Source organism: Trichomycterus rosablanca, chromosome 10, assembly GCF_030014385.1.
Source record: "Trichomycterus rosablanca isolate fTriRos1 chromosome 10, fTriRos1.hap1, whole genome shotgun sequence".
Taxonomy (NCBI): domain Eukaryota; kingdom Metazoa; phylum Chordata; class Actinopteri; order Siluriformes; family Trichomycteridae; genus Trichomycterus; species Trichomycterus rosablanca.
This window is the reverse complement of record NC_085997.1, coordinates 11,935,441-11,960,502: the sequence shown is the minus strand read 5'-3', so window position 1 is coordinate 11,960,502 and position 25,062 is coordinate 11,935,441. Positions and strand designations below refer to the sequence as shown.

The 25,062-nt window shown below is 42.7% G+C and overlaps 1 protein-coding gene across 1 annotated transcript in view; it reads left to right on the top strand.

The window, feature by feature from the left end:
* The window catches only part of thrab (thyroid hormone receptor alpha b), a 261,868-nt gene that overhangs the window by 195,619 nt on the left and 41,187 nt on the right, over nucleotides 1-25,062 (top strand). Inside the window, exon 5 of the mRNA XM_063002834.1 lies at nucleotides 17,345-17,578. Within this exon, the coding sequence (XP_062858904.1) occupies nucleotides 17,523-17,578 (56 nt within the window). The 5' untranslated portion in view covers nucleotides 17,345-17,522. The remainder of the gene's footprint in view (nucleotides 1-17,344; nucleotides 17,579-25,062) is intronic.

Below are 25,062 nucleotides of genomic sequence, written 5' to 3'. Positions count from 1 at the left end.
GTAAAGTCAGAGACAGTCGCTCCTCTGTTGCTGCTGTTTGAGTTGGTCATCTTTGAGATCTTCATCAGTGGTCACAAGATGCTGCCCATGGGGCGCTGTTGGCTGGATATATTTTTGGTTGTTGGACTATTCTCAGTCCAGCAGTGACAGTGAAATGTTTAAAGACTGCAGCAGCACTGCTGTCTTATCCACTCATACCAGCACAACACACACTAACACACCACCACCATGTCAGTGTCTCTGCAGTGCTGAGAATGATCCACCATCTAAAAAATACCTACTCTGTGGTGGTCCTGTGGGGGTCCTGACCATTGAAGAACAGGGTGAAAGCAGGCTAAAAAGGTATGTAGAGAAACAAATGGACTACAGTCAGTAATTGTAGAACTCGAAAGTGCTTCTGTATGGTAAGTGGAGCTGATAAAATGAACAATGTTATGTTGACTCCGGTAACTGTGTGGTGTAGCTGGTAGATTGGCCCCAGGACCAGACACCATAGCCTTCATATCCCCTGGCATCAACAAGTGTTGACCATTTAACAACCTATCGGCATTTTGTGGCTTGCCCCTCTTCACACTGTTCTTGTTGGATACTCACATTGGCTGCCTGTGACCATGCCTTGATGTTTCAGACATGCTTCGGTCCAGTAGTCTGGCAGTAATGGTTTGCCTCTTATCAAAGTCACTCAGGTCTTTATGCTGATCATATCTGCTGCATTCAACATGTAAACTATAAGTTACCACCATCAGCCCAACATTTAATACTGTATCCCTGACCCTGACATTCACAACTGTTATATAATAGGCATTGTCGTGCACATTTTTGGGGGAATGGTCCTTATGTTTTGGGTCATCTGTGTATTTAATTCCCTTTTACTGCAGCGTTTCCTGCCACGTACACAAGAACTTAAGATTTTTTACATGTGAAGGCTATACATTTCCAAAGGCATTAAACAATATTAAAGGACTTCACTTTGCCTCTGTCTTTGAAGAGAACAGGGAAGTATTGGCTGAAACTGTTTTTTTTATTTTCAGAACTCTTGTCTGTTCACTTTAAAGTTTAATCTTAAAGCTCAGCGTAGAGTCTAATTAGCAGAGCTCCACACCGTGCAGCCAGTAATACTTATTCATGCCGTTTCAACACTGAGTTTTGAAGTAGGCAATTAGGGCCATGCTAAAAAAGTAAAATGAGACTGAGAGGCAGAAAAGTTGTTCACAACCAATTAAAAAGTTGTGGGTGCTTATTTGAGAAGATGGCAACTGCTGCAGCACAAAGAAGAAACTTAGCAGCGTCTTGCTGCACCTGCACTGCGTTTTCGCACTCTGCAGAGTCAACATATATGTCCACCCTTGCCCTTTGAACACACAACGTATATTTATGTTCACATACCCAGGTGCAATGTCCAGAATGCTTACTGTGCTTTTATTGTTTTATTACCTATGCCATTTTCCCATACACTGCATATATTATTGTGTCGATTTAGAGTTCTGGATTAGAATTTTTACTAGCTGAATGTGTAACAAGAGACTGGGAGAGGTGACATGACACAGGTGCAAAGGTATAAGCAACATGATTCATTTATTGATTTTAAAACAGGACAAGACTAAAAAAAAAAAAAAAACTAAGATCATTCTTGAACAGTACAGAACAAGAGAGAGACAATGAATAACAGAGATACAATAGCAACAGATAGACAAAGGAAAACACAATGAACCCAGTAAACATGACAGGAATACAATTTATATAGTGAAACAAAGTCAAGTCAAATTTATTTATATAGCGCTTCTTACAACAGACATTGTCAAAGCAACTCTACAAAGTCCAGGACCAACAGATACAAAAACCCCTGTTGAGCAAGCCGAGGGCGACAGTGGCAAGGAAAAACTCCCTTAAAATTACAGGAAGAAACCTTGAGAGGAACCAGACTCAGCAAGGCCCATCCTTCTTGGGTGGTCTGGAGGATCCTTTAAATAAATAAGATATACACAAATCATACAAACACAGAATTAAAATGAACTAAAAGTTATAACCAGCAAATAAATAATAAATAATAAATAAATAAATAATAATAGAGTTATTATTCAGTCCAGTCTGTAATAAAGTCTGTAGTGAGTTCTTGACATTCTTGGTGCAAACACGCCAGGTTTCCGTCACATCCGGCAGGAGCAGCATTGTTGGCACGGCAGTCTCGACTTCATTCCTTAACCTCGGGCAGGTAAACAGGTTTCCATCAGAAGAACCTCGGGGTAAAACAACATAAACTGTAGTTAAAAATGTTAAATGTATGTAAAAATGTTAAAATGTAATTAAAAAATGTAAAACAAGGTAACAACAAAGAAAGCTTAGGGTGTGTTTGAAAACCTAGTGAGCTCTTTACTTAGACAGCATTTTACGTAATTCTACGCACACTCCCGAGAAGAAGGCTGTCAAATTCTTAGATGCCTTAAAATGCTGTCTAGTAAGGCACCTTAAATTTGAACGGTAGTTTGACTGAATAATCCGATGCTCGCTTATTGGTGAAGGCAATCCCAGCATTTAGTGCAGCACAACTTTTCTCACAAAAAATACAAATATGATGGCCGAATGCGGAGCAACGAACAGAGTTATTTTCAAATGTAAATAAATTATCATACATTTTTTATTTGTATAAATGTTAGGAGTCGGCCTGCACACCCCACGGCCACTGGAGGGAGCCAGACCGTGGCTCAACCTGCGGCTTCTGGTGCCCGCGCGGCTGGTGGCCGATCGACTCCCTTTGCGCCCACCAGAGGGAGCCAACTTCGCGAAACTCCGTCAGTGGCCACCAGAGGGCATACAGCCCGTAACATGCCCCGAGGGAGGAGAACTACAACTCCCAAAACACCCTCGGGCAATCAGCGTTCACGAGGAACACCTGGCTGAGCGTGTATTTAAGATAGCGCTCAGCCAGGCTTCCTCGTCACACCCTCTCTCGTGCTCTCTTGCACATTAGTTGTCAGGGACACAGGTAACGCGAGGTCTCATAGAGAGTTTGCGGTAGGCCCAGGGGCCGAGGTAATAAAAGCATTATAGGGAAAGATTTAGTCAGTGTGTGACTTCTTTGCGTTCTCCTGATTTTACTAGGAGAAACGCTTTTCCTTTCTTTCCATTTAAATGCGCCTCCTCCTCGGCCAGAGGATCCGCAGTACTCTTTCTCTGTCACTCCGCCTCGTTGCTAGAGGTAGAGCCTTAAAACCTTTCTTCTCCCCGTCCTTCAAGTGAAGCGGGGAGTTTCTCGCCATTTCCAGGCTCTCTACTCGTTCCCTACGGGGATCGAGGTTGTTACCCTTTCTTTGCCGGCACGAGCGAACACGCTCGGTGCTCTGTAACTTTTGAGGTGGTCACGCCCATTCTCGGGAGTACTGAGATTAAAGTTCAAAAGCACGCCTCTAACTTCTCAGCTCCCGGGCGTGAACCTGCTCTTTAATTTTATTTTATTTTTCTGTTTTTGTTAATAATGCAGAAAAGAATGATTAATTAATTGAAAGAGAATAACCTAAGTTTCCCTGATTTTCCTAACTCATCTTTTGTTTGAATTCGCAAGAAGGCGATTCTTTTGTTTGCCCTTTATATCCCAAACCGTCGGCATCGACACCAGTGGCGCTGTGGCTCTCCGGTTTAAGTCACTGTGTCATAGAGTCCGAGGTTCCCGGTTCGAAACTCACTCGCTGGACAAGCGCGCATAGGTGCAACGCGTGAATATATTATTTTTTATTAGCGCATCAAGCGTATACTAAACTCCAGAACTGTTTATTTAGTTATTGGGGTTTTGTTTTCACACGTGAACCTTCAGTTCGTTATTTCTGTTGGCTTGGGCTGGCCCCGCCCTCTTTTCCAGCCACTCTACTTAATTTAGGTTCACGGCGAGTTTAGATTGCGTCGGTTCCGCCTCTCCCGGGCCGACGCTCCGCGATTGAGTCCACCCGTAGGAAAATCATAACAGAAGGGTGTGACCAACAATGGACTCAGCGGGTCACACAACCCTGCAGCAGGCCGTCACGCTGCAGGAGTCAGTCATTCATAGACACGAAAGTATGCTTAACGAACTGGCCGAACGCTTTAGCTCGCTTACGGTGTCTCAACCTCCGGCCAGTCCTTCGCCTCATACCCATACCACCGAGCCCCCGATAGCCCCTCCAGAACGTTATTCAGGGGAGGTTCAACGATGCAGGGGTTTCATCCTACAGTGCTCCTTAGTTTTTGAGCTACAGGCTTCCCGTTTCCCTACTGAACGGTCAAAAGTTGCATATATGATTTCACTCTTGTCGGACCGTGCCTTGCTCTGGGCCACGGCCCTATGGGAACAGAAAGCACCAGAGTGTAGCTCAGCTGAGGAGTTTTCGAAAGCACTCATGGACACCTTTTATGCCCCACGGGGAGGCAAGGAGGCAGGACCCCGGCTGTTAGAGTTGAGCCAGGGGTCGCGCCCAGCCATCGATTATATAATTGAGTTCAAGACCCTAGCCGCCGAATGTGGTTGGGACCAGGCTGCCCTTAGAGCCATCTTTCTTAAAGGTCTCAGCGAAAAGCTCAAAGATGAGCTGGCCACCCGAGACCTTCCTTCCTCTTTAGGGCAATTATACGAGGTGGTCAGTCGTCTCGACCTCCGTCTAAAACAACGAGCCCGTGAACGGGTTGAGACGGCTCGGCATACCACCACACGGGGATCATGGTCCCAACTTCCCACCTCCTTGGGTCCATCCCCAGTCGGGGAGGAACCCATGCAAATAGGCACCTCTCGCGCACGCCCCGAAGTTTCGGAGCGCCAACGCGGACGGTCAAGGTCGGGAAACGCGCCGGCCCGTCCCTAAGTGGGGGCTCGGGTCGAGGCCGGCTCACTGCCCCCGACTTAGGTCTTGCATTAACGGCTACTTTCGTTTGGAATAAGGGGACGTCTAATAATATGGCAGTTTGGATAGATTCTGGAGCCGCCAATAACTTCATGGATCTTCAACTTGTTAGCCACCTTGGGCTTACTCCACAACCATTGGCCGCCCCTCTTCCCATAGTAGCTATTGACGGTCATCCCCTTGGGGGGGGCTCCGTTCGATTTAAGACCCCTCCCATCACCATGCGGTTAGGAAACCACTCGGAAACATTGTCCTTTTTTATTACTCGCTCTCCCAAAATGCAGGTTATTTTGGGTCACCCATGGCTCAGACTCCATAACCCAGTCATTGACTGGAAGTTGGGCACGGTCTACTCATGGAGCCCCAGATGTCAGGAGTCATGCCTAATACGGTCAGTGCCGCCTGGTGATCTGCCGGGCAAGCTGTTGGCTCCTTCTCCGGACCTCACTACTGTCCCCTCTGTTTATCACGACCTAGCAGAGGTGTTCAGTAAAGCGAAAGCCCTACTTATGCCGGACTCTCCCACAGCAGCAACCTCCACCGCCTCCCAGAGTCATAGATGGAGCGCCGGCCTACACCGTCCGTCGTCTACTTGACTCACGACGGGTCCAGGGCTCCACTCAGTACCTGGTCGACTGGGAGGGTTATGGTCCTGAGCAAAGGACCTGGGTCCCGGCGCGCCACATTTTAGACCCAGCACTAATCCGAGAATTCCGAGAAAACAGGGCAGCTGGCATGGGAACGTCGGGAGCCGTTCCAAGACGGGGGGGTACTGTTAGGAGTCGGCCTGCACACCCCACGGCCACTGGAGGGAGCCAGACCGTGGCTCAACCTGCGGCTTCTGGTGCCCGCGCGGCTGGTGGCCGATCGACTCCCTTTGCGCCCACCAGAGGGAGCCAACTTCGCGAAACTCCGTCAGTGGCCACCAGAGGGCATACAGCCCGTAACATGCCCCGAGGGAGGAGAACTACAACTCCCAAAACACCCTCGGGCAATCAGCGTTCACGAGGAACACCTGGCTGAGCGTGTATTTAAGATAGCGCTCAGCCAGGCTTCCTCGTCACACCCTCTCTCGTGCTCTCTTGCACATTAGTTGTCAGGGACACAGGTAACGCGAGGTCTCATAGAGAGTTTGCGGTAGGCCCAGGGGCCGAGGTAATAAAAGCATTATAGGGAAAGATTTAGTCAGTGTGTGACTTCTTTGCGTTCTCCTGATTTTACTAGGAGAAACGCTTTTCCTTTCTTTCCATTTAAATGCGCCTCCTCCTCGGCCAGAGGATCCGCAGTACTCTTTCTCTGTCACTCCGCCTCGTTGCTAGAGGTAGAGCCTTAAAACCTTTCTTCTCCCCGTCCTTCAAGTGAAGCGGGGAGTTTCTCGCCATTTCCAGGCTCTCTACTCGTTCCCTACGGGGATCGAGGTTGTTACCCTTTCTTTGCCGGCACGAGCGAACACGCTCGGTGCTCTGTAACTTTTGAGGTGGTCACGCCCATTCTCGGGAGTACTGAGATTAAAGTTCAAAAGCACGCCTCTAACTTCTCAGCTCCCGGGCGTGAACCTGCTCTTTAATTTTATTTTATTTTTCTGTTTTTGTTAATAATGCAGAAAAGAATGATTAATTAATTGAAAGAGAATAACCTAAGTTTCCCTGATTTTCCGAACTCATCTTTTGTTTGAATTCGCAAGAAGGCGATTCTTTTGTTTGCCCTTTATATCCCAAACCGTCGGCATCGACACCAGTGGCGCTGTGGCTCTCCGGTTTAAGTCACTGTGTCATAGAGTCCGAGGTTCCCGGTTCGAAACTCACTCGCTGGACAAGCGCGCATAGGTGCAACGCGTGAATATATTATTTTTTATTAGCGCATCAAGCGTATACTAAACTCCAGAACTGTTTATTTAGTTATTGGGGTTTTGTTTTCACACGTGAACCTTCAGTTCGTTATTTCTGTTGGCTTGGGCTGGCCCCGCCCTCTTTTCCAGCCACTCTACTTAATTTAGGTTCACGGCGAGTTTAGATTGCGTCGGTTCCGCCTCTCCCGGGCCGACGCTCCGCGATTGAGTCCACCCGTAGGAAAATCATAACAATAAATGTGTACAAGTGCCATTTATTTTCAAATTTGGGCTTGTCAGTGACAATTTAACCGTTTACGGTACTCGGAGGGAGTTGACATGCTAGCGCGTTGTGCCACCTCATCCCATTGGTTTGAATGGCATAAGGCTAACTGCGTTAGCTTAGTAAGCATAAAACAGATGGAATCGCTGTCTAAGTAGCGCATCCAAATGACCTGACTTATTAGAATCCTCTCTACTTAGACAGCTGCCTATGTAGGCAGTAGACAGCAAGGTAGCTCTCTAGGTTTTCGAACAGACCCTAAGAATACAACAGGAATATACTATAAACATGGAACAAACTAAATCCTATACTGACTCAAACCCATATACAACCATATACAACCCAAACTTTAAGTACGAGGATTGATCCCTAATCTAAACTATGCTAAATACTAAACTAGGAGAACAAATTGATTTCTAAGCTTTGGTAATCTAATCACTTAACTAGGAAGAAGACAAGAAAAAACAAAACCCTCACTAATACTAATCACTAATGCTAAGTGCATACACTAAAAACAGACCAAAGAACACATCCCCTAAATAATCTAAGCTACACTAGAAGAAACTTAAAATCTCAATCTATATGCTAAATGCTAAGCTAATGCTACTTGCTAAACAAGAACTAATCTTAGCTAGACTGGATAAAACAAGAAACCAGAAGGACAATGGAGGAATGAGCAAGGGTACAGACAACGGCTCGTGGAAGAGTAATACAAGTAATAGCAATCTGCAATGACCTGCCAAGCAAAGTTAAACACAAAAAGTACTTTACACAAAGATCAAAAAGGAGAAACATGGGGAACAATTGAGGGTAATAATGACAAGGACAAATCAGAAGGAAAGGGGTGTGTAACAAAAACATTGAGTCCATGTGCTCAGTGACAGAATTGAAACTAAAGGCTTGTAGCTAACTGTTTAAGTATTAAAATATTTGATGACACAAAATGAAAATCATGCCGTAGTAAATACTTTAACTGCAACATTTAGTGTAACATCTAGGTTTTTTTTGTTTTTTTTTAATATTGACTAAATATTTACTAGAGTGTGTTTAGGCATGTGGCACATAATATAGATGCTACAGTGATTCTATGAAGTTATATCAAGACTTACTTCATGTGATGGCAGTAATCTTAAACATTGCTCTCCCCAAATTGCTGTTTTTTCTTGTTACTGTAACAAGGAATGGTAAAGGAGATTGTTTGTACCAGCAGCAATTATGCTGTATAACACTTCACTAGTTCGGGACATCATCATCAAACACTAAGTTACTATCAGGATAGACTCATGGAGCATGATATATATATCTCTTAGTAGTACTTTGGGGGCATTTTTTGGTGGTTACATAAAAATAAGAGGCAGCATTGGGTGGGTATCACTGTGGCCTGACAGCTAGAAGGTCCTGGGTTTGAGTCCCAGGTGGAGCAATACAGGTCCTTTCTGTGTGGACTTCAGCTGATCCCCATGTGTCTGTGTGGGTCAGCGCTGGGTTCCTCCCACAGTTAAAACACATGCACGTTTGGTGAATTGAAGATGCAAAATGGTCTGTGATGGTGTTTGACATTGAACTTGAACTGATGGATACACTGTACACTGCAACTGTGAATGTAGTCTAAATGTAAAACATGACATTAAAACCACATTAAACAAACAAAAGAAAGATTTTTTATTGGAGCATAGGATATTTATAAATGGTCATGAAACAAGGTTTCTCTCTCTCCATGTATACTACTTTGTCCCGCTGGCTCATGTCCTCTGCTGTTACAGGCTGTAAAACATGTTTTATGGGCTCTGTGTGTTTGAAGTTGCAAAGCTTTATGGGTTTGACCTGGACCTGTGCAGAAGAGGCTGTAGCAGACGTGAGCTGAGAGCCCTACAGATGCCCGCATGCATGTGTCCTTTTGTTATATATGGGTGTGTGTGTGTGTGTTTGCGTGTGTGCGCGTGTGTTACAGCGAATCATCACAGCCGTTTCCACTCATAAAATCCACTCAGCTGAGAGCTGCTTTCTGTATTTATGGCAGCTAGTTTTTCACCTTATGTCACCTAAATCTCTTTATGTTGGTTGCTTCTAGACGTTGAATTGTAAGGTGAGTGTAGCGCTGCCAGAATATTTACCAGTACAAAGGGAAGAAAACACATTACTCCACCACTCGCATCCCACAGCTGGCTACCGTCAGCTACAGCTCAGATTTTGAAGTGGTACTATTTGTTTATGAATTACTAAATTGTTTAGGGCCTAGCTATATCTTGGATATGTTGGGAGTGTACAACCACAGTAGGCATTTCGCATGATTAGGGACTGGAAAGACAGTAGTACTCAGTATCAAAGCATGGTGAAGAGGCATTTGGCTTCTACAACAGACTCTGTGCTCTACAGAGTAACACAATGCCGTATTTATATAGTTGTGCTACACTATACATCCCTACTTATGTAGAAACTTGAACATGAGCTTGTTGGACATTCCATTTATAAACCATTTATATTCATGCGTCGTCGCTCCACATACATTTGGCCTTACACAGATCAGTTATAACATTAAAACCACCTTCTTGTTTCTACACTCACTGTCCATTTAATCAGCTCCACTTACCATGTGGTAGTTCTACAATTACTCACTGGAGTCCATCTATTTCTCTACATACTTTTTTAGTCTGCTTTTACCCTGTTCTTCAATGGTCAGGACCCCCACAGGGCCACCAAAGAGCAGGTATTACAGTGGGGCCAAAAAGTATTTAGTCAGCCACTGATTGTGCAAGTTCTCCTACTTAGAAAGATGAGAGAGGTCTGTAATTTTCATCATAGGTACAGACACAGAATGTGAAAAAAAAATCCAGGAAATCACACAAAGAATTTATTTGTAAATTATGGTGGAAAATAAGTATTTGGTCAATAACAAAAGTTCAACTCAATACTTTGTAACATAACCTTTGTTGGCAATGACAGAGGTCAAACGTTTCCTGTAAGTCTTCACCAGGTTTGCACACACTGTAGCTGGTATTTTGGCCCATTCCTCCATGCAGATCTCCTCTAGAGCAGCGATGTTTTGGGGCTGTCGCTGGACAACACGGACTCCACAAATTTTCTCTGGGGTAGAGGTCTGGAGACTGGCTAGGCCACTCCAGGACCTTGAAATGCTTTTTACGGAGCCACTCCTTCGTTGCCCGAGCGGTGTGTTTGGGATCATTGTCATGCTGGAAGACCCAGCCACGTTCCATCTTCAATGCTCTCACTGATGGAAGGAGGTTTTGGCTTAAAATCTCACGATACATGGCCCCGTTCATTCTTCCCTTAACACGGATCAGTCGTCCTGTCCCCTTTGCAGAAAAACAGCCCCAAAGCATGATGTTTCCACCCCCATGCTTCACAGTAGGTATGGTGTTCTTGGGATGCAACTCAGCATTCTTCTTCCTCCAAACACGACGAGTTGAGTTTTTACCAAAAAGTTTCATTTTGGTTTCATCTGACCACATGATATTCTCCCAATCCTCTTCTGGATCATCCATATGCTCTCTGGCAAACTTCAGATGGGTCTGGACATGTACTGGCTTAAGCAGGGGGACACGCCTGGCACTGCAGGATTTGAGTCCCTCTCGGGGTAGTGTGTTACTGATGGTAGCCTTGGTACTTTGGTCCCAGCTCTCTGCAGGTCATTCATCAGGTCCCTCCGTGTAGTTCTGGGATATTTTGCTCACCGTTCTCATGATCATTTTGACCCCACGGGATCGAGGGAGATTATCAATGGTCTTGTATGTCTTCCATTTTCTTACAATTGCTCCCACAGTTGATTTATTCACACCAACCTGCTTGCCTATTGTAGATTCACTCTTCCCAGCCTGGTGCAGGTCTACAATTTTCTTCCTGGTGTCCTTCGACAGCTCTTTGGTCTTGGCCATGGTTGACTGTTTGAGGCTGTGGACAGGTGTCTTTTATACAGATAACGATGTCAAACCGGTGCCATTAATACAGGTAATGAGTGGAGGACAGAAGAGCTTCTTAAAGAAGAAGTTACAGGTCTGTGAGAGCCAGAAATCTTGCTTGTTTGTTATTGACCAAATACTTATTTTCCACCATAATTTACAAATAAATTCTTTAAAAATCCTACAATGTGATTTCCTGGATTTTTTTTCTCATTTTGTCTCTCATAGTTGAAGTGTACCTATGATGAAAATTACAGACCTCTCTCATCTTTCTAAGTAGGAGAACTTGCACAATCAGTGGCTGACCAAATACTTTTTGGCCCCACTTGTATTTGGGTGGGTCATTCTCAGCACTGCAGTGACACTGACATGGTGGTGGTGTGTTAGTGTGTGTTGTGCTGGTATGAGTGGATCAGACACAGCAGCGCTGCTGGAGTTTTTAAATACCGTGTCCACTTACTGTCCACTCTATTAGACACTCCTACCTAGTTGGTTCACCTTGTAGATTTAAAGTCAGAGACGATCGCTCATCTATTGCTGATGTTTCAGTTGGTCATCTTCTAGACCTTCATCAGTGGTCACAGGACACTGCCCACGGGGCGCTGTTGGCTGGATATATTTGGTTGTTGGACTATTCTCAGTCCAGCAGTGACAGTGAGGTGTTTAAAAACTCCATCAGCGCTGCTGTGTCTGATCCACTAATACCAGCACAACACACACTAACACACCACCACCATGTCAGTGTCACTGCAGTGCTGAGAATGACCCACAACCCAAATAATACCTACTCTGTGGTGGTCCTGGGAGAGTCCTGACCATTGAAGAACAGCATGAAAGGGGGCTAACAAAGCATGCAGAGAAATAGATGGACTACAGTCCGTAATTGTAGAACTACACGGTGCTTCTATATGGTAAATGGAGCTGATAAAATGGACAGTGAGTGTAGAAACAAGGAGGTGGTTTTAATGTTATGGCTGATCAGTGTATATTGTATTCAAAGCAATATGTTGCACAATTTTGACACAAATCTTAAAAAAACGCAGGGAGAGCATGCAAACTCCACACAAAAAGCACCCGGACCACTGCACCTGGGAATCAAGCCCAGGATCTTCTTGCTTTGAGGCGAGCCACCGTGTTGCAGCATTGTTTCATTTATCGAGTTTTACGTTTCTCCCCAGGTCTGACCAGTTTGTCTTGTGTTCAGTCGCTACAGCAGTTGCTATTGCAGCTGTAATCCAGCTGTAACTAAAAATCATGGAATGACTTGTGGCTGCTTTGTTGCATTGCGTCACTGTGCATGTGAATGCATGGTTAGAATATCTACTTTCTCTGTGTGGAGTGTATTAGCTGGATTGGAGGCAGAACAGTTTGGCTGCTTGACAAGTGAGCAGGCCAGGATTTTGAAAGACGAGAGGTCGGCCAAGCATCCAGCAAGTCCCATTGCATCGCACTTGTTTTAAGCACCCTTAAACTGAAGTGTGCTTCTGCATTGAATGTGTAATGAGGTACAGCTGGAAACTGGAAAAGTTGTGTGTGATGAATAAACACATGTGAAATGCCTAACAGAAAAAGCCATGGCAGTATGTACCAAAACCACAAGCTATGAACAGCCAACTATATATATATGTAGCGAGAGAGAGAGATTAATCAAGTTATTTATTTAGGAATTTATTGTTCATGTGTATGTTAAGAAAATAAAATGGCTGGCTCATCAAAACATTTAATTGGCTTGTCGAGCATGCCGCTCGGTGCCGGTGAGTAGCACTGTCGCCTTACAGCAAGAAGGTCCTGGGTTCGATTTACAGGAGGAGCGATTTGGGTTTCCTCCTGAAGCTCCAGTTTCTTCCCAGAGTTCAAAAACATTCAAGTGAGGTGAATTGAGATTTGCCCAAGACTGTTTGGAATTGAATTTGAACAGATGAATCTTGTGTGGCAAGTTATTAAATGTCCTGTCATGAATGTAAACAAAGTAAAAAATATGATGTTAAAATTCTAATAAATAATAATAATAATTGGCTTGCCGGGGGAGGGAGGAGGACCAGAAGGATTTCTCACAACTGCAGCAATTCTGACCTCTGCTGGCTGGTCGATGGCGTCTCCTCAAAGACGGGAATTTGTTGCAAGATCTCCATCTGTATCTGAACCCAGGTGAAAAGTAGCGGTCGACTAGTGCATGTGTCAGAGGGGGAGTGGAACGGTCAGTCTCGCATCTGTATGCATGCTCATCCCCATTAGAAATGAGGCCAGTGATGGTGTTGTCATCTGCTAACTATAGAAGCTTGACTGTCTGGTGACTAGAGGTGCTGGTGGTTCTTGGGTCAGAGCTTCATGTGCTGCTTCCTGTTAGACTGGAAGATCAACCTGCAGCATGGATAAAACCAATACTGATGCATCTTACTACATACATGCTATTGTAGAAAAGTGGGGCTCAGTCTCACGCACAGAGAGTCATGCACTGACTTCCATTACCCTTTGTCTCTAATACAGGCGCCATTGAACAGTCAGCAGAGGTTGTAATTGCATCAGTTATGAGAAATCTCCTTTGGCACCCAACCCAGGCCAACGAGTCAATCACTGTCCGCATAGGCGCCCATTTAAACTCACAATGCATTCAAAAGTTCAAAGCTGGTGAAGTGTAATTTTTAGGTGTGACTATGTGCTAGTGCTTATGATCAGGCAGTGTTTTTTTTTCCTCAAAGTGCTGAAAAATCACACATCTTAATGTGGAATAGTCAGATGGTAAAACTGTGGAACTGTGGAAACACACACACACACCTACATGTCAGCTGATTTCCCCCACTGTGCTGTGCTACAACTCTATCTGCATTAGATCACAACTTTTTAAACAAGATTACATCTTCAGGATGGAGTATATACCACGCTTGAGAAACCTTAGCATTTTTGAAGCATGTGCACCACACGGGAGGTCAGAGCAGAATTCTCCAGATACATGATTCATGTTTGTGTAAGTTTACTGGTTTATTAGTCTAGGACACAGAGAAACAATAATTTCATTGCATTATTTAGGTAGGTCTGGCTTCCTTGCAGTCACTGGGTAAAATGCAGTAACACACCCCAGACAGGATGCCAATCCTTCGCTGGGTCTCGGCCATCCATCCCCAGACACAGTCAGTCATGTCTCTATTTAGATGTTTGATAAACCTATATCGCCGCTAAAAATCAAAGCCTGGATCCCAGCAGTAGAGGGTTAGTGAAATGTACAGCTGCGCCACCCAAGCACCCAGGAAAGAATAATGTACCAGTTAATTTTGTTTACATTTTTTGCAACACATTGCATTATTTTCTTTTTTTCTTTTCACTAGTTATAACAAAAGTTGTGGTTATCCCAACTGGGCATTCGTAAAAGCTGGAAAAATGCCCAAACACGACTCCAGTGGATCAAAGTAGCAGAACGATTGAGACGCATATTCTCCAAACACCGCGTCTCAGTTGCTCTCAAACCCCAAAACACGCTTTGCCAGAAATTAGTTCACCCTAAGGACCGGATCCCTCGACACAAACAGAGTAACGTAGTGTATACCGTTAGGTGCCGGGAGGATTGCCGGGAACTGTACATCGAGGAAACTAAACAGCCACTGGTGAAACGGATGGCCCAACATAGAAGAGCAACCACTTCTGGCCAGGACTCCACGGTTTACACTCACCTGCAAGCCAGCGGCCACTCATTTAATGATGACGATGTGCAGATCCTTGACATGGAGGAACGCTGGTTTGAGTGAGGAGTCAAAGACGCCATTTATGTAAAGATGGAACGACCATCCCTGACCTGAGGGGGAAGCCTGAGAGTACATCTCTCACCATCTTACAATGCTGTGATAGGAGCTATACCCCAATCATATGTGAAAGGCACACATGGCCATTGTAATTAATGGTCACTGTAATTTGCATATGGACCTGATCACCTGTTCCATTGTTATGCATATAAGGTTGGGGTATTTACCACTAGCTCAGACTGAAGAAGTCACTTGGATGAGTGACGAAACGTATCTCTACAACAAACTTGTGTCCAGATGAACTGATTCAACTTTGTGGATTTGTGTACCAGGATTACTGAGCATGCATCAAGAGATAACTTTTGTTTAACATTCTTTTTGTGTATGTATGGTTTGTTTAAATCTAATTCATTTCAAGTATCCTCCAGCCCACCCAAGGAGGATGTAGAACCCTGCTGAGTCTGGTTCCTCTCAGGGTTCCTTCCTTGTAAGGAAGGAATTTTTTCTCTTTTTGAGTTTTTTCTCTTTCGCTTGCTTAAAGGGGAATTTTGGTTTTTCTCTCCTGGATGCTGTAAAGTTGCTTTGAAACCATTTCTGTTGTAAAAAATACAAATCCTTTTTTTTCTTAGGTTCTGTCTAAATCAAAGTGTTTCAGGTACAATCTTACAATTCTAAGCTCAGGATTTATACAGGCTACATCTCATGTTTATTAAAGTTATATATTATATAGCACGAATAAGCATGACTATTTTATTGTTGACTACAGTCTGCAATACAGCATGTAAAGTAAAGAGTGCTGCTTTATTTGTGTGCGTTTGTTCCTGTGTACATGAGTAAATATGAAATGTAAACATCTGCTTTGACTCTCAGATTACTAAAGACCAATGGTTTTTAACCCAGGGGACGCCCCCACCTAGTGGGTGGTTGCTGTACTGCTTCATCATCATTTTCATGTTTTACCTTCTTTATTCAGGTCAGGGTCACGGTGGACCCAACTTCCCCACTATTTTTGTGCCCAGTGCTGTAACACACCTCAGATGCCAATCCATTGCAGGACCTATATATTTCTACACATTGAAAATTAAAATGGCATGTAATGTTTTACTTCTGGAGTAATGGTTTTATTCTTATGGCCAAATGTATGTGGACACCCCCACTCCCCAATTTAATAATTTCAGGTGTTTCGAACACACACACACACACAAAACCTAGTGCGCTCTCTACATAGACAGCATTTTACGTCATCCTACGCGCGCTCCCGAGAAAAAGGCTGTTCAAAATTCTAGATGCCTTAATATCCTCACTATTAAGGTATCTTAAAATGTCAACGCTATTTTGACTCAAGAACGAGGGAGCATCCGATGCTGCCTTAACGGTGAAGGCAATACCAGCATTCAATGCGGCACGGCTTTTCTCACAAAAATATAAAAAAAACATGGCAGACGGTGCGGAGAAACGAATGCAGTTATTTTCAAACGTAAATAAATTATTATTAGTGTTTTATTTGTGTAAACGTGTACACATGTCATTTATTTGCAAATTCGGGCTTGTCAGCAAATTTCGGTACACTGAGGGAGATGTTAGTTGACATGCTTGCGCGTTGTGCCACCTCATCCCATTGGTTTAAATGGCGTGATGCTAACTGTGTTAGCTTAGTAAGCCAAAACTGATGGAATCGCTGTCTAAGTAGTGCGTTCGAATAACCTGCCATAAAAGTTAATGACTTATTAGAATTAGAATCCTCTTTACTAAGGCAGCTGGCTAAGTAGGCAGTAAGACAGCCAGCCAGCTCACTAGGTTTCCGAACACTCCCAGTATGTATACAGTGCCATCAGAAAGTATTCACACCCCTTCACTTTTTCCACATTTTGTTACGTTACAGACATATTTGAAAACCGATTTGAGTATAGTTTTCTTTTTGTACATGAAATAGCCCATAACGACAAAGTGAAAACATGTTTTCAGACATTTTTGTAAATTTATTAAAAATGTAAACATTTAAACATAATAGGTACATAAGTATTTACACCCATGGCTTAATATTTTGTTGGAGCACCTTTGGCAGCAATCACAGCCTCAAGTCTTCTTGGGTATGTCTGTACAAGCTTGGCACACCTGTTTTTGGACATTTTCTCCCATTCTTCTCTGCAGATCCTCTCAAGCTCAGTCAGGTTGGATGGGCAGCATCTGTAGACAGCCATTTTTAGGTCTTTCCAGAGATGTTCAATTGGATTCAAGTCCGGGCTCTGGCTGGGCCACTCAAGGACATTCACAGACTGCTCCTGAAGCCACTCCTTTGTTCTCTTGGCTGTGTGCTTTGGGTCATTGTCGTGTTGGAAGATGAATCGTCGCCCTAGTCTGAGTTCCAGAGCACTCTGGAGCAGTATTTGATAGATAGAACTAAGAAAGGATAAACTAATATGACGGTGCAAGTCTCATGCTTATTCCTGGGCTGTTTGCTGTAAGGAGAACTGATGCATTGCGTATAGTGAATCAGTGAATAATTTCATTCCATTTTAATTTTTACCGCCATTTTATTCTGGTCAGGGTTGTGGTGGGTCTGCCATACACATAACATATGACATAACATATGTCACACTCTTTTGACCCTATACATGAATAGATGTTGTGTGTGTTGCATGTGTGGTTTAAGAAAATTCTCTATAGTTGCTTTACAGGAAATAACAACTTGCTGTGTTTATGTTTTTCTGTTCCAGCTCTTGTCTAAGAGCGTTGGTTCTCTCGGTTGGCACGAGCGCCAGGATTGGTTGGTGAACGGGGCTCCATAGAGCAGTGGGATGGCAGTTTGACTGACCAACACGAATGACAGGCATTCGTGCATGGGTGGGGCCAGCCTCAGTCTCACATGATTGGTGCTGGATGGAATTAAGGTGAATGGAACACATGCCCAAGGAGCAGGACTCTAACCAATCAGAGAAAGAAGAGAAACGGTGAGTCCTGTCCACTTATACTTTGCTGACAGCTTGGTGTAAGTTTGAAAAGATATTCTAAAAACACAGTTGCCTCTGTGGCAGACTGGGATGACTGGCCCATGAATAATTGATTTTGTAATTCTGCACAGCCTCGTGAGCCACCGTAGCATTTGCTATTTATGTGTGTGCTTATATGTGTGGTTCTTTATATATTACTGTGCCTTTATACTCTCTTTCTCTCTCTCACTCTCCTCACACAGTGAGCGTTAGTGGGGCTAAAGCTCCGGGGAATTGTCATTATGGTCCAAAAACAGCACACACCCCACGTGTTCTCTGACACACAAACGTACAGATGCACCATGGTGTGCAAGATTTTGGTCTGTTAAGGTGGCACACACTGCCCCCTTTTGATCCAAAAATTGTACACTTGACAGCCAACAGAAACGCCTTAATATGCCACACATATACCAGGCTTACACACTCTCTGTACTCAGAAGAGTGTACATCAGAGAGAAAGAAATGTGTGATTCAAATGAATGTAACGGATTTAAAACTAGAGGGGAAACGTGCGTCGTTCTGATACAAGAAAGTGCAAGAACATTGCTTATAGCAGGAGGGAAATGTGGATGGCTGGGTAATGTAACAATACAATATTAATCCAGAAAATATCTGTAATAAATAATAAAGTCACAAGGAAATGGAATGTGATAGAACGTACTAGATGACCATTTGCATGATAATGTCAAAGATGTAAATTATCTCGAAGTTCTATAATATTGTTTATCGACCCATATATTATTTATTAATACTGATCAGCCATAACATTAAAACCGCCTCCTTGTTTCTACACTCACTGTCCATTTTATCAGCTCCACTTACCATATAGAAGCACTTTGTAGTTCTACAATTACCGACTGTAGTCCATCTGTTTCTCTGCATGCTTTGTTAGCCCCCTTTCTCCCTTTGTTAGCAAACCCCCCCCAATTCTTCAATAGTCAGGACTCTCCCAGGACCACCACATAGTAGGTATTATTTGGGTGTTGGATCATTCTCAGCACTGCAGTGACACTGACATGGTGGTGGTGTGTTAGTGTGTGTTGTATGTGTGTTATGGCGGATCAGACACAGCAGCGCTGATGGAGTTTTTAAACACCTCACTGTCACTGCTGGACTGAGAATAGTCCACCAACCAAAATGGGCAGTGTGCTGTGACCCCTGATTAAGGTCTAGAAGATGACCAACTCAAACAGCAGCAATAGATGAGCGATCGTCTCTGACTTTACATCTACAAGGTGGACCAACTAGGTAGGAGTGTCTAATAGAGTGGACACGGTATTTAAAAACTCCAGCAGCGCTGCTGTGTCCGATCCACTCATACCAGCACAACACACACTAACACACCGCCACCATGTCAGTGTCACTGCAGTGCTGAGAATCATCCACCACCTAAATAATACCTGTCCTGTGGGGGTCCTGACCATTGAAGAACAGAGTGAAAGCAGGCTGAAAAGGATGTAGAGAAACTGATGGACTACAGTCAGTAATTGTAGAACTACAAAGAGCTCATATATGGTAAGTGGAGCTAATAAAATGGACAGTGAGTGTAGAAGCAAAGAGGTGGTTTTAATGTAATGGCTGATTAGTGTATCAAGACTGACACTTGAATTCATGCATAAGAAACATAAATGATATTGGTGTGAGGTGCTCAGGTGGCGCAGCAGCAAAACATGGTAGCCCACTACTACTGAGATTTATTTCTTGCTGGGAATAAGGTGCTGTTTTAGGGCACTATGGTTGGTGTACAGTATCAGGGTCCTAAAGGCCTGTATTTGATCTTCTCCATAAGTCACAAAAAGGTATTTTTTGCTGCAGTTTCTTTTCCACTCTATAGATGAACACAGCCAGCCTTTCCGTTATGTGTTTATTTAGATCTCAGGTTTGCATCATCTGGCATTCATTTAATCTTACTTACACTTTTTTCTTTATATTTCATCAGTGGTCATCTTATATTACCATCATTTTTCTGCTCAGTCTATCTCATTGTGGTTTACTTTTTACTTTCCTACAGTCACTTTCATATAGGCCTCCTCCTTCCATCTTCCATCCTTTCTTTCGTCTGGGATATGAAACCCGATGCTAAGTGTGTTAGTGTGTGTGTATGTGTGTCAGTGTGTGTGTGTGTGTGTGTGTGTGTGTGTGTGTGTGTGTGTGTGTGTGTTGGTATGTATGACTTATGGGGACAATATTCCTGAATACATACCAGCATTATGGGGACTCTGGGTTTATAAGGACACTTTTGGTGTCCCTGTAAATCCTGCATGTTTAATGCTGTTTTTTTTAAGCCTATAATGATTTTCACTTTATAAAAGTAGACTGGTTCTGTAGGTAGTTCAGAGACACAACTACTACAGTAGTTAGATATTATAAATGATAAACGGTTCCATGGTTACTGGTTTATTTAAGAACGGTCCCGGTAAACCTCAGACCGGTTTTGTGTAAGCGCTTGTGTATCAACAAAATCGTGAGTTAGAGCGTCGGCTGGATACACACTCCCGCCAAAATATACACACAGCCGCGCGCCCGGAGGAGCCGACACACATACAGCGGAGCTCCAGAGGAGTTTCTCAGGAGGTGAATCTCCTCATATTCCTTCACCTGGTATGTATTTTATTTTGAATATATCCTCTAAAAACACCTATTTGTAAAAATAATACACATTAATTAGTTTGAAATGTGGTGATTTGCGTTTCTTAAAAGTACATGAAGCAGAACGCTGATTAACAGAACAGAAACAAAGGCGGACACTGTGCCATTTCAGATCTCTTCCCTACACACTCGCTCCCTATACCCCTATAGTGCGCTTAACATTCCTAAAGGGCCAGACACTATATGTGTAATTCACATAACATGGCAGGTGAGACGTTAGAAAACAACTTTCTTTCTTAGAATAGCCCCTTTTTAAGGAAAAATACATACATATTACATACATTATATATATAATTTTATATATTATCTTATTACTGTGTGGAGTTTGCATGTTCTCCCCGTGTCCGCTTGGATTTCCTCCCACAGTCCAAAGACATGCAAATGAGGGGAATTAGAGACAATATATATATATATATACAGTGTATCACAAAAGTGAGTACACCCCTCACATTTCTGCAAATATTTCATTATATCTTTTCATGGAAAAACACTATAGACATGAAACTTGGATATAACTTAGAGTAGTCAGTGTACAACTTGTATAGCAGTGTAGATTTACTGTCTTCTGAAAATAACTCAAAACACAGCCATTAATGTCTAAATGGCTGGCAACATAAGTGAGTACACCCCACAGTGAACATGTCCAAATTGTGCCCAAAGTGTCAATATTTTGTGTGACCACCATTATTATCCAGCACTGCCTTAACCCTCCTGGGCATGGAATTCACCAGAGCTGCACAGGTCGCTACTGGAATCCTCTTCCACTTCTCCATGATGACATCACGGAGCTGGTGGATGTTAGACACCTTGAACTCCTCCACCTTCCACTTGAGGATGCGCCACAGGTGCTCAATTGGGTTTAGTCCATCACCTTTACCTTCAGCTTCCTCAGCAAGGCAGTTGTCATCTTGGAGGTTGTGTTTGGGGTCGTTATCCTGTTGGAAAACTGCCATGAGGCCCAGTTTTCGAAGGGAGGGGATCATGCTCTGTTTCAGAATGTCACAGTACATGTTGGAATTTATGTTTCCCTCAATGAACTGCAGCTCCCCAGTGCCAGCAACACTCATGCAGCCCAAGACCATGATGCTACCACCACCATGCTTGGCTGTAGGCAAGATACAGTTGTCTTGGTACTTCTCACCAGGGCGCCGCCACACATGCTGGACACCATCTGAGCCAAACAAGTTTATCTTGGTCTCGTCAGACCACAGGGCATTCCAGTAATCCATGTTCTTGGACTGCTTGTCTTCAGCAAACTGTTTGCGGGCTTTCTTGTGTGTCAGCTTCCTTCTGGGATGACGACCATGCAGACCGAGTTGATGCAGTGTGTGGCGTATGGTCTGAGCACTGACAGGCTGACCTCCCACGTCTTCAACCTCTGCAGCAATGCTGGCAGCACTCATGTGTCTATTTTTTAAAGCCAACCTCTGGATATGACGCCGAACACGTGGACTCAACTTCTTTGGTCGACCCTGGCGAAGCCTGTTCCGAGTGGAACCTGTCCTGGAAAACCACTGTATGACCTTGGCCACCATGCTGTAGCTCAGTTTCAGGGTGTTAGCAATCTTCTTATAGCCCAGGCCATCTTTGTGGAGAGCAACAATTCTATTTCTCACATCCTCAGAGAGTTCTTTGCCATGAGGTGCCATGTTGAATATCCAGTGGCCAGTATGAGAGAATTGTACCCAAAACACCAAATTTAACAGCCCTGCTCCCCATTTACACCTGGGACCTTGACACATGACACCAGGGAGGGACAACGACACATTTGGGCACAATTTGGACATGTTCACTGTGGGGTGTACTCACTTATGTTGCCAGCCATTTAGACATTAATGGCTGTGTGTTGAGTTATTTTCAGAAGACAGTAAATCTACACTGCTATACAAGTTGTACACTGACTACTCTAAGTTATATCCAAGTTTTATTTCTATAGTGTTGTCCCATGAAAAGATATAATGAAATATTTGCAGAAATGTGAGGAGTGTACTCACTTTTGTGATACACTGTATATATATATATATATATATATTGTGAACTGTACTATATATAACTTTTGAACTGATGAATCTTGTGTAATGAGTAACTACTGTTTCTGTCATGAATGTAACCCAAGTGTAAAACATGACATTAAAATCCTATTAAACAAGTAGTAAATAACAGTACAAAACCTTTCTCTTTAAATTATATTTGGCCAGTTGATTTCAAAAGGGTTCTTAAAAGGATTTAGGAATTAAGATAAAGATGGTTAGCTTTTTATGCAAAAGTCAAGTAACTAACAACAGAATGAGGTAAGAGTAGTATTGTCAGAATATCTGCTTGAGGAAATGTCACCTAATTTTAATTTTATTTATTTTTTGCTGACCTCTTTCAGGTCGTAGCATATTTGCAAAAGTAAATTTTATTTTACAGTACAAAGGACGGCTAATCACAGGAAAAGATGCTAACTCTTTTGGGGAACAAGATTTCAAACACAATAGAGAAATTGTTTGGTGTATAAAAGTTCTGTTTCTTGCTTTCACAGAAAGTGTGAAGGTTAGATCATTTGTAGTTTTAAGGTTGGAAAAATTAATTGATTGATAAATTTTTTTTTTTTAATTACTACTAATTCTTTTGTTTTCAACAGCATTGATGCCACTGATGATGATGGATCCTTCAAGAAACGTAACAATTCAAGACCATCTTGAATCAGACATCCCGATAAATAAATATTTCACTCATTGCAGTCTATTCATAATTAGATCAGCTCAACATTGTGGCAGTTATGAGGGATGTGTGTTTGTATACCTGACTTGAGACTGCTTTATAAGAACACAGTTTGGTTTGTGAGGACTTGGTACAAAAGTCAGCACAGTTTCCTGAAGCACAGAAACAGTGATCATTACAGTACTTGTAACACTTTGAGGAGTGATTTAGATGTCATTTCATATTTGTATTCATTATGTTTAAATTGTGCTCTGTACGATCTATGTACAGTCAGTAGGCTAAGTAGTTTGTGTAAGAGTAGACGTGACACATGGCTGGTTTGTGAGGACATGATTGGGTTTGTAAGGACTGAACACGGCTTTGTTTATAGTGTATTTGTAGATCAAGTTAGTGACCATTAACGTTTTGCATGGTTTCATTAAGGATTACTTCCTACTGGTTTGTAAGAGCAGGGATTGGTTTATAAGGGGTTAATGGGGAACCTGAAGAGGTATAATGACATTTTGTCAGTATTTAAGAACTGGGTATAAATCAGTTGTGGTGTGCTCTACAAATAGACAAACATCCATTTCAAGAACATGGAGGATTTGATTTTAAATTCCATATTTCACTCAGACAGAGCAAATACATAATTATATGCCTTGGTTTATCAATAAATACTGACTGTAGGTTTAAATAATGCATGTTAGGGTTAATGTAAATTTAACTCTTTTACGTATTCAACAAATATGTTTTGTTGTTTATCTCTGTAGATGCCATTAGAAAAGCCTCTTGTAACATTGTTCTCTGAAAAGCTCTTTAATCCGCATTTACATGTAACTCTTAGTGCAACAGAGACATCTAGCAGCTCACCTAATGAGCTAAAAGTTATTTAACTTAATAATAATTGTGTTGTGTAGTTGTCTGAATCAGCCAAGTAGTTTGTGTATGAGTGAACGTGACTGATGGCTGGTTTGTGAGGACATGATTGGGTTTGTAAGAGCTGGATGTGGGATTGAGTGTATTTGTAGATAGTCGGTGATCGTTACTTGGTTTTATTTAGGATTACTTCTAGCTGATATTTCTGCAACAGTCATGTTGGTGTACTCTACAACAATTGTGTTATCTCCTTTTTCTCACTAGATAAACGATGACCTTGTGTTTGCTTCAAGTAACGTAACAATATAAGACCATCTTGAATCAGACATCCTGGTAAATAAATATTTCACTCATTGCAGTCTATTCATAATTAGATCAGCTCAACATTGTGTGTGGTCCTATTCTGTACTTGACTTGGGCAGTTATGAGGGATATGTGTTTGTATACCTGACTTAAGACTGCTTTATAAGTAGTTTGTGTATGAGTACACATGACAAATGGCTGGTTTGTGAGAACATGACATGAGTCACGTCCACTCATACACAACTACTTGGCTGATTCAGACAACTACAGAAAATAGTTATGTTGTGGTAACCCTTATAAACCAATCCCTGCCCTTATAGACCAGTAGGAAGTAATCCTTAATGAAACCATGCAAAACGTTAATGGTCACTAACTATCTACAAATACACTATAAACAAAGCCGTGTTCAGTCCTTACAAACCCAATCATGTCCTCACAAACCAGCCATGTGTCACGTCTACTCTTACACAAACTACTTAGCCTACTGACTGTACATAGATCGTACAGAGCACAATTTAAACATAATGAATACAAATATGAAATGACATCTAAATCACTCCTCAAAGTGTTACAAGTACTGTAATGATCACTGTTTCTGTGCTTCAGGAAACTGTGCTGACTTTTGTACCAAGTCCTCACAAACCAAACTGTGTTCTTATAAAGCAGTCTCAAGTCAGGTATACAAACACACATCCCTCATAACTGCCACAATGTTGAGCTGATCTAATTATGAATAGACTGCAATGAGTGAAATATTTATTTATCGGGATGTCTGATTCAAGATGGTCTTGAATTGTTACGTTTCTTGAAGCAAACGCAGGGTCATCGTTTATCTAGTTAGAAGGAGATAACACAATTGTTGTAGAGTACACCAACATGACTGTTGCAGAAATATCAATTAGAAGTAATCCTAAATAAAACCATGCAAA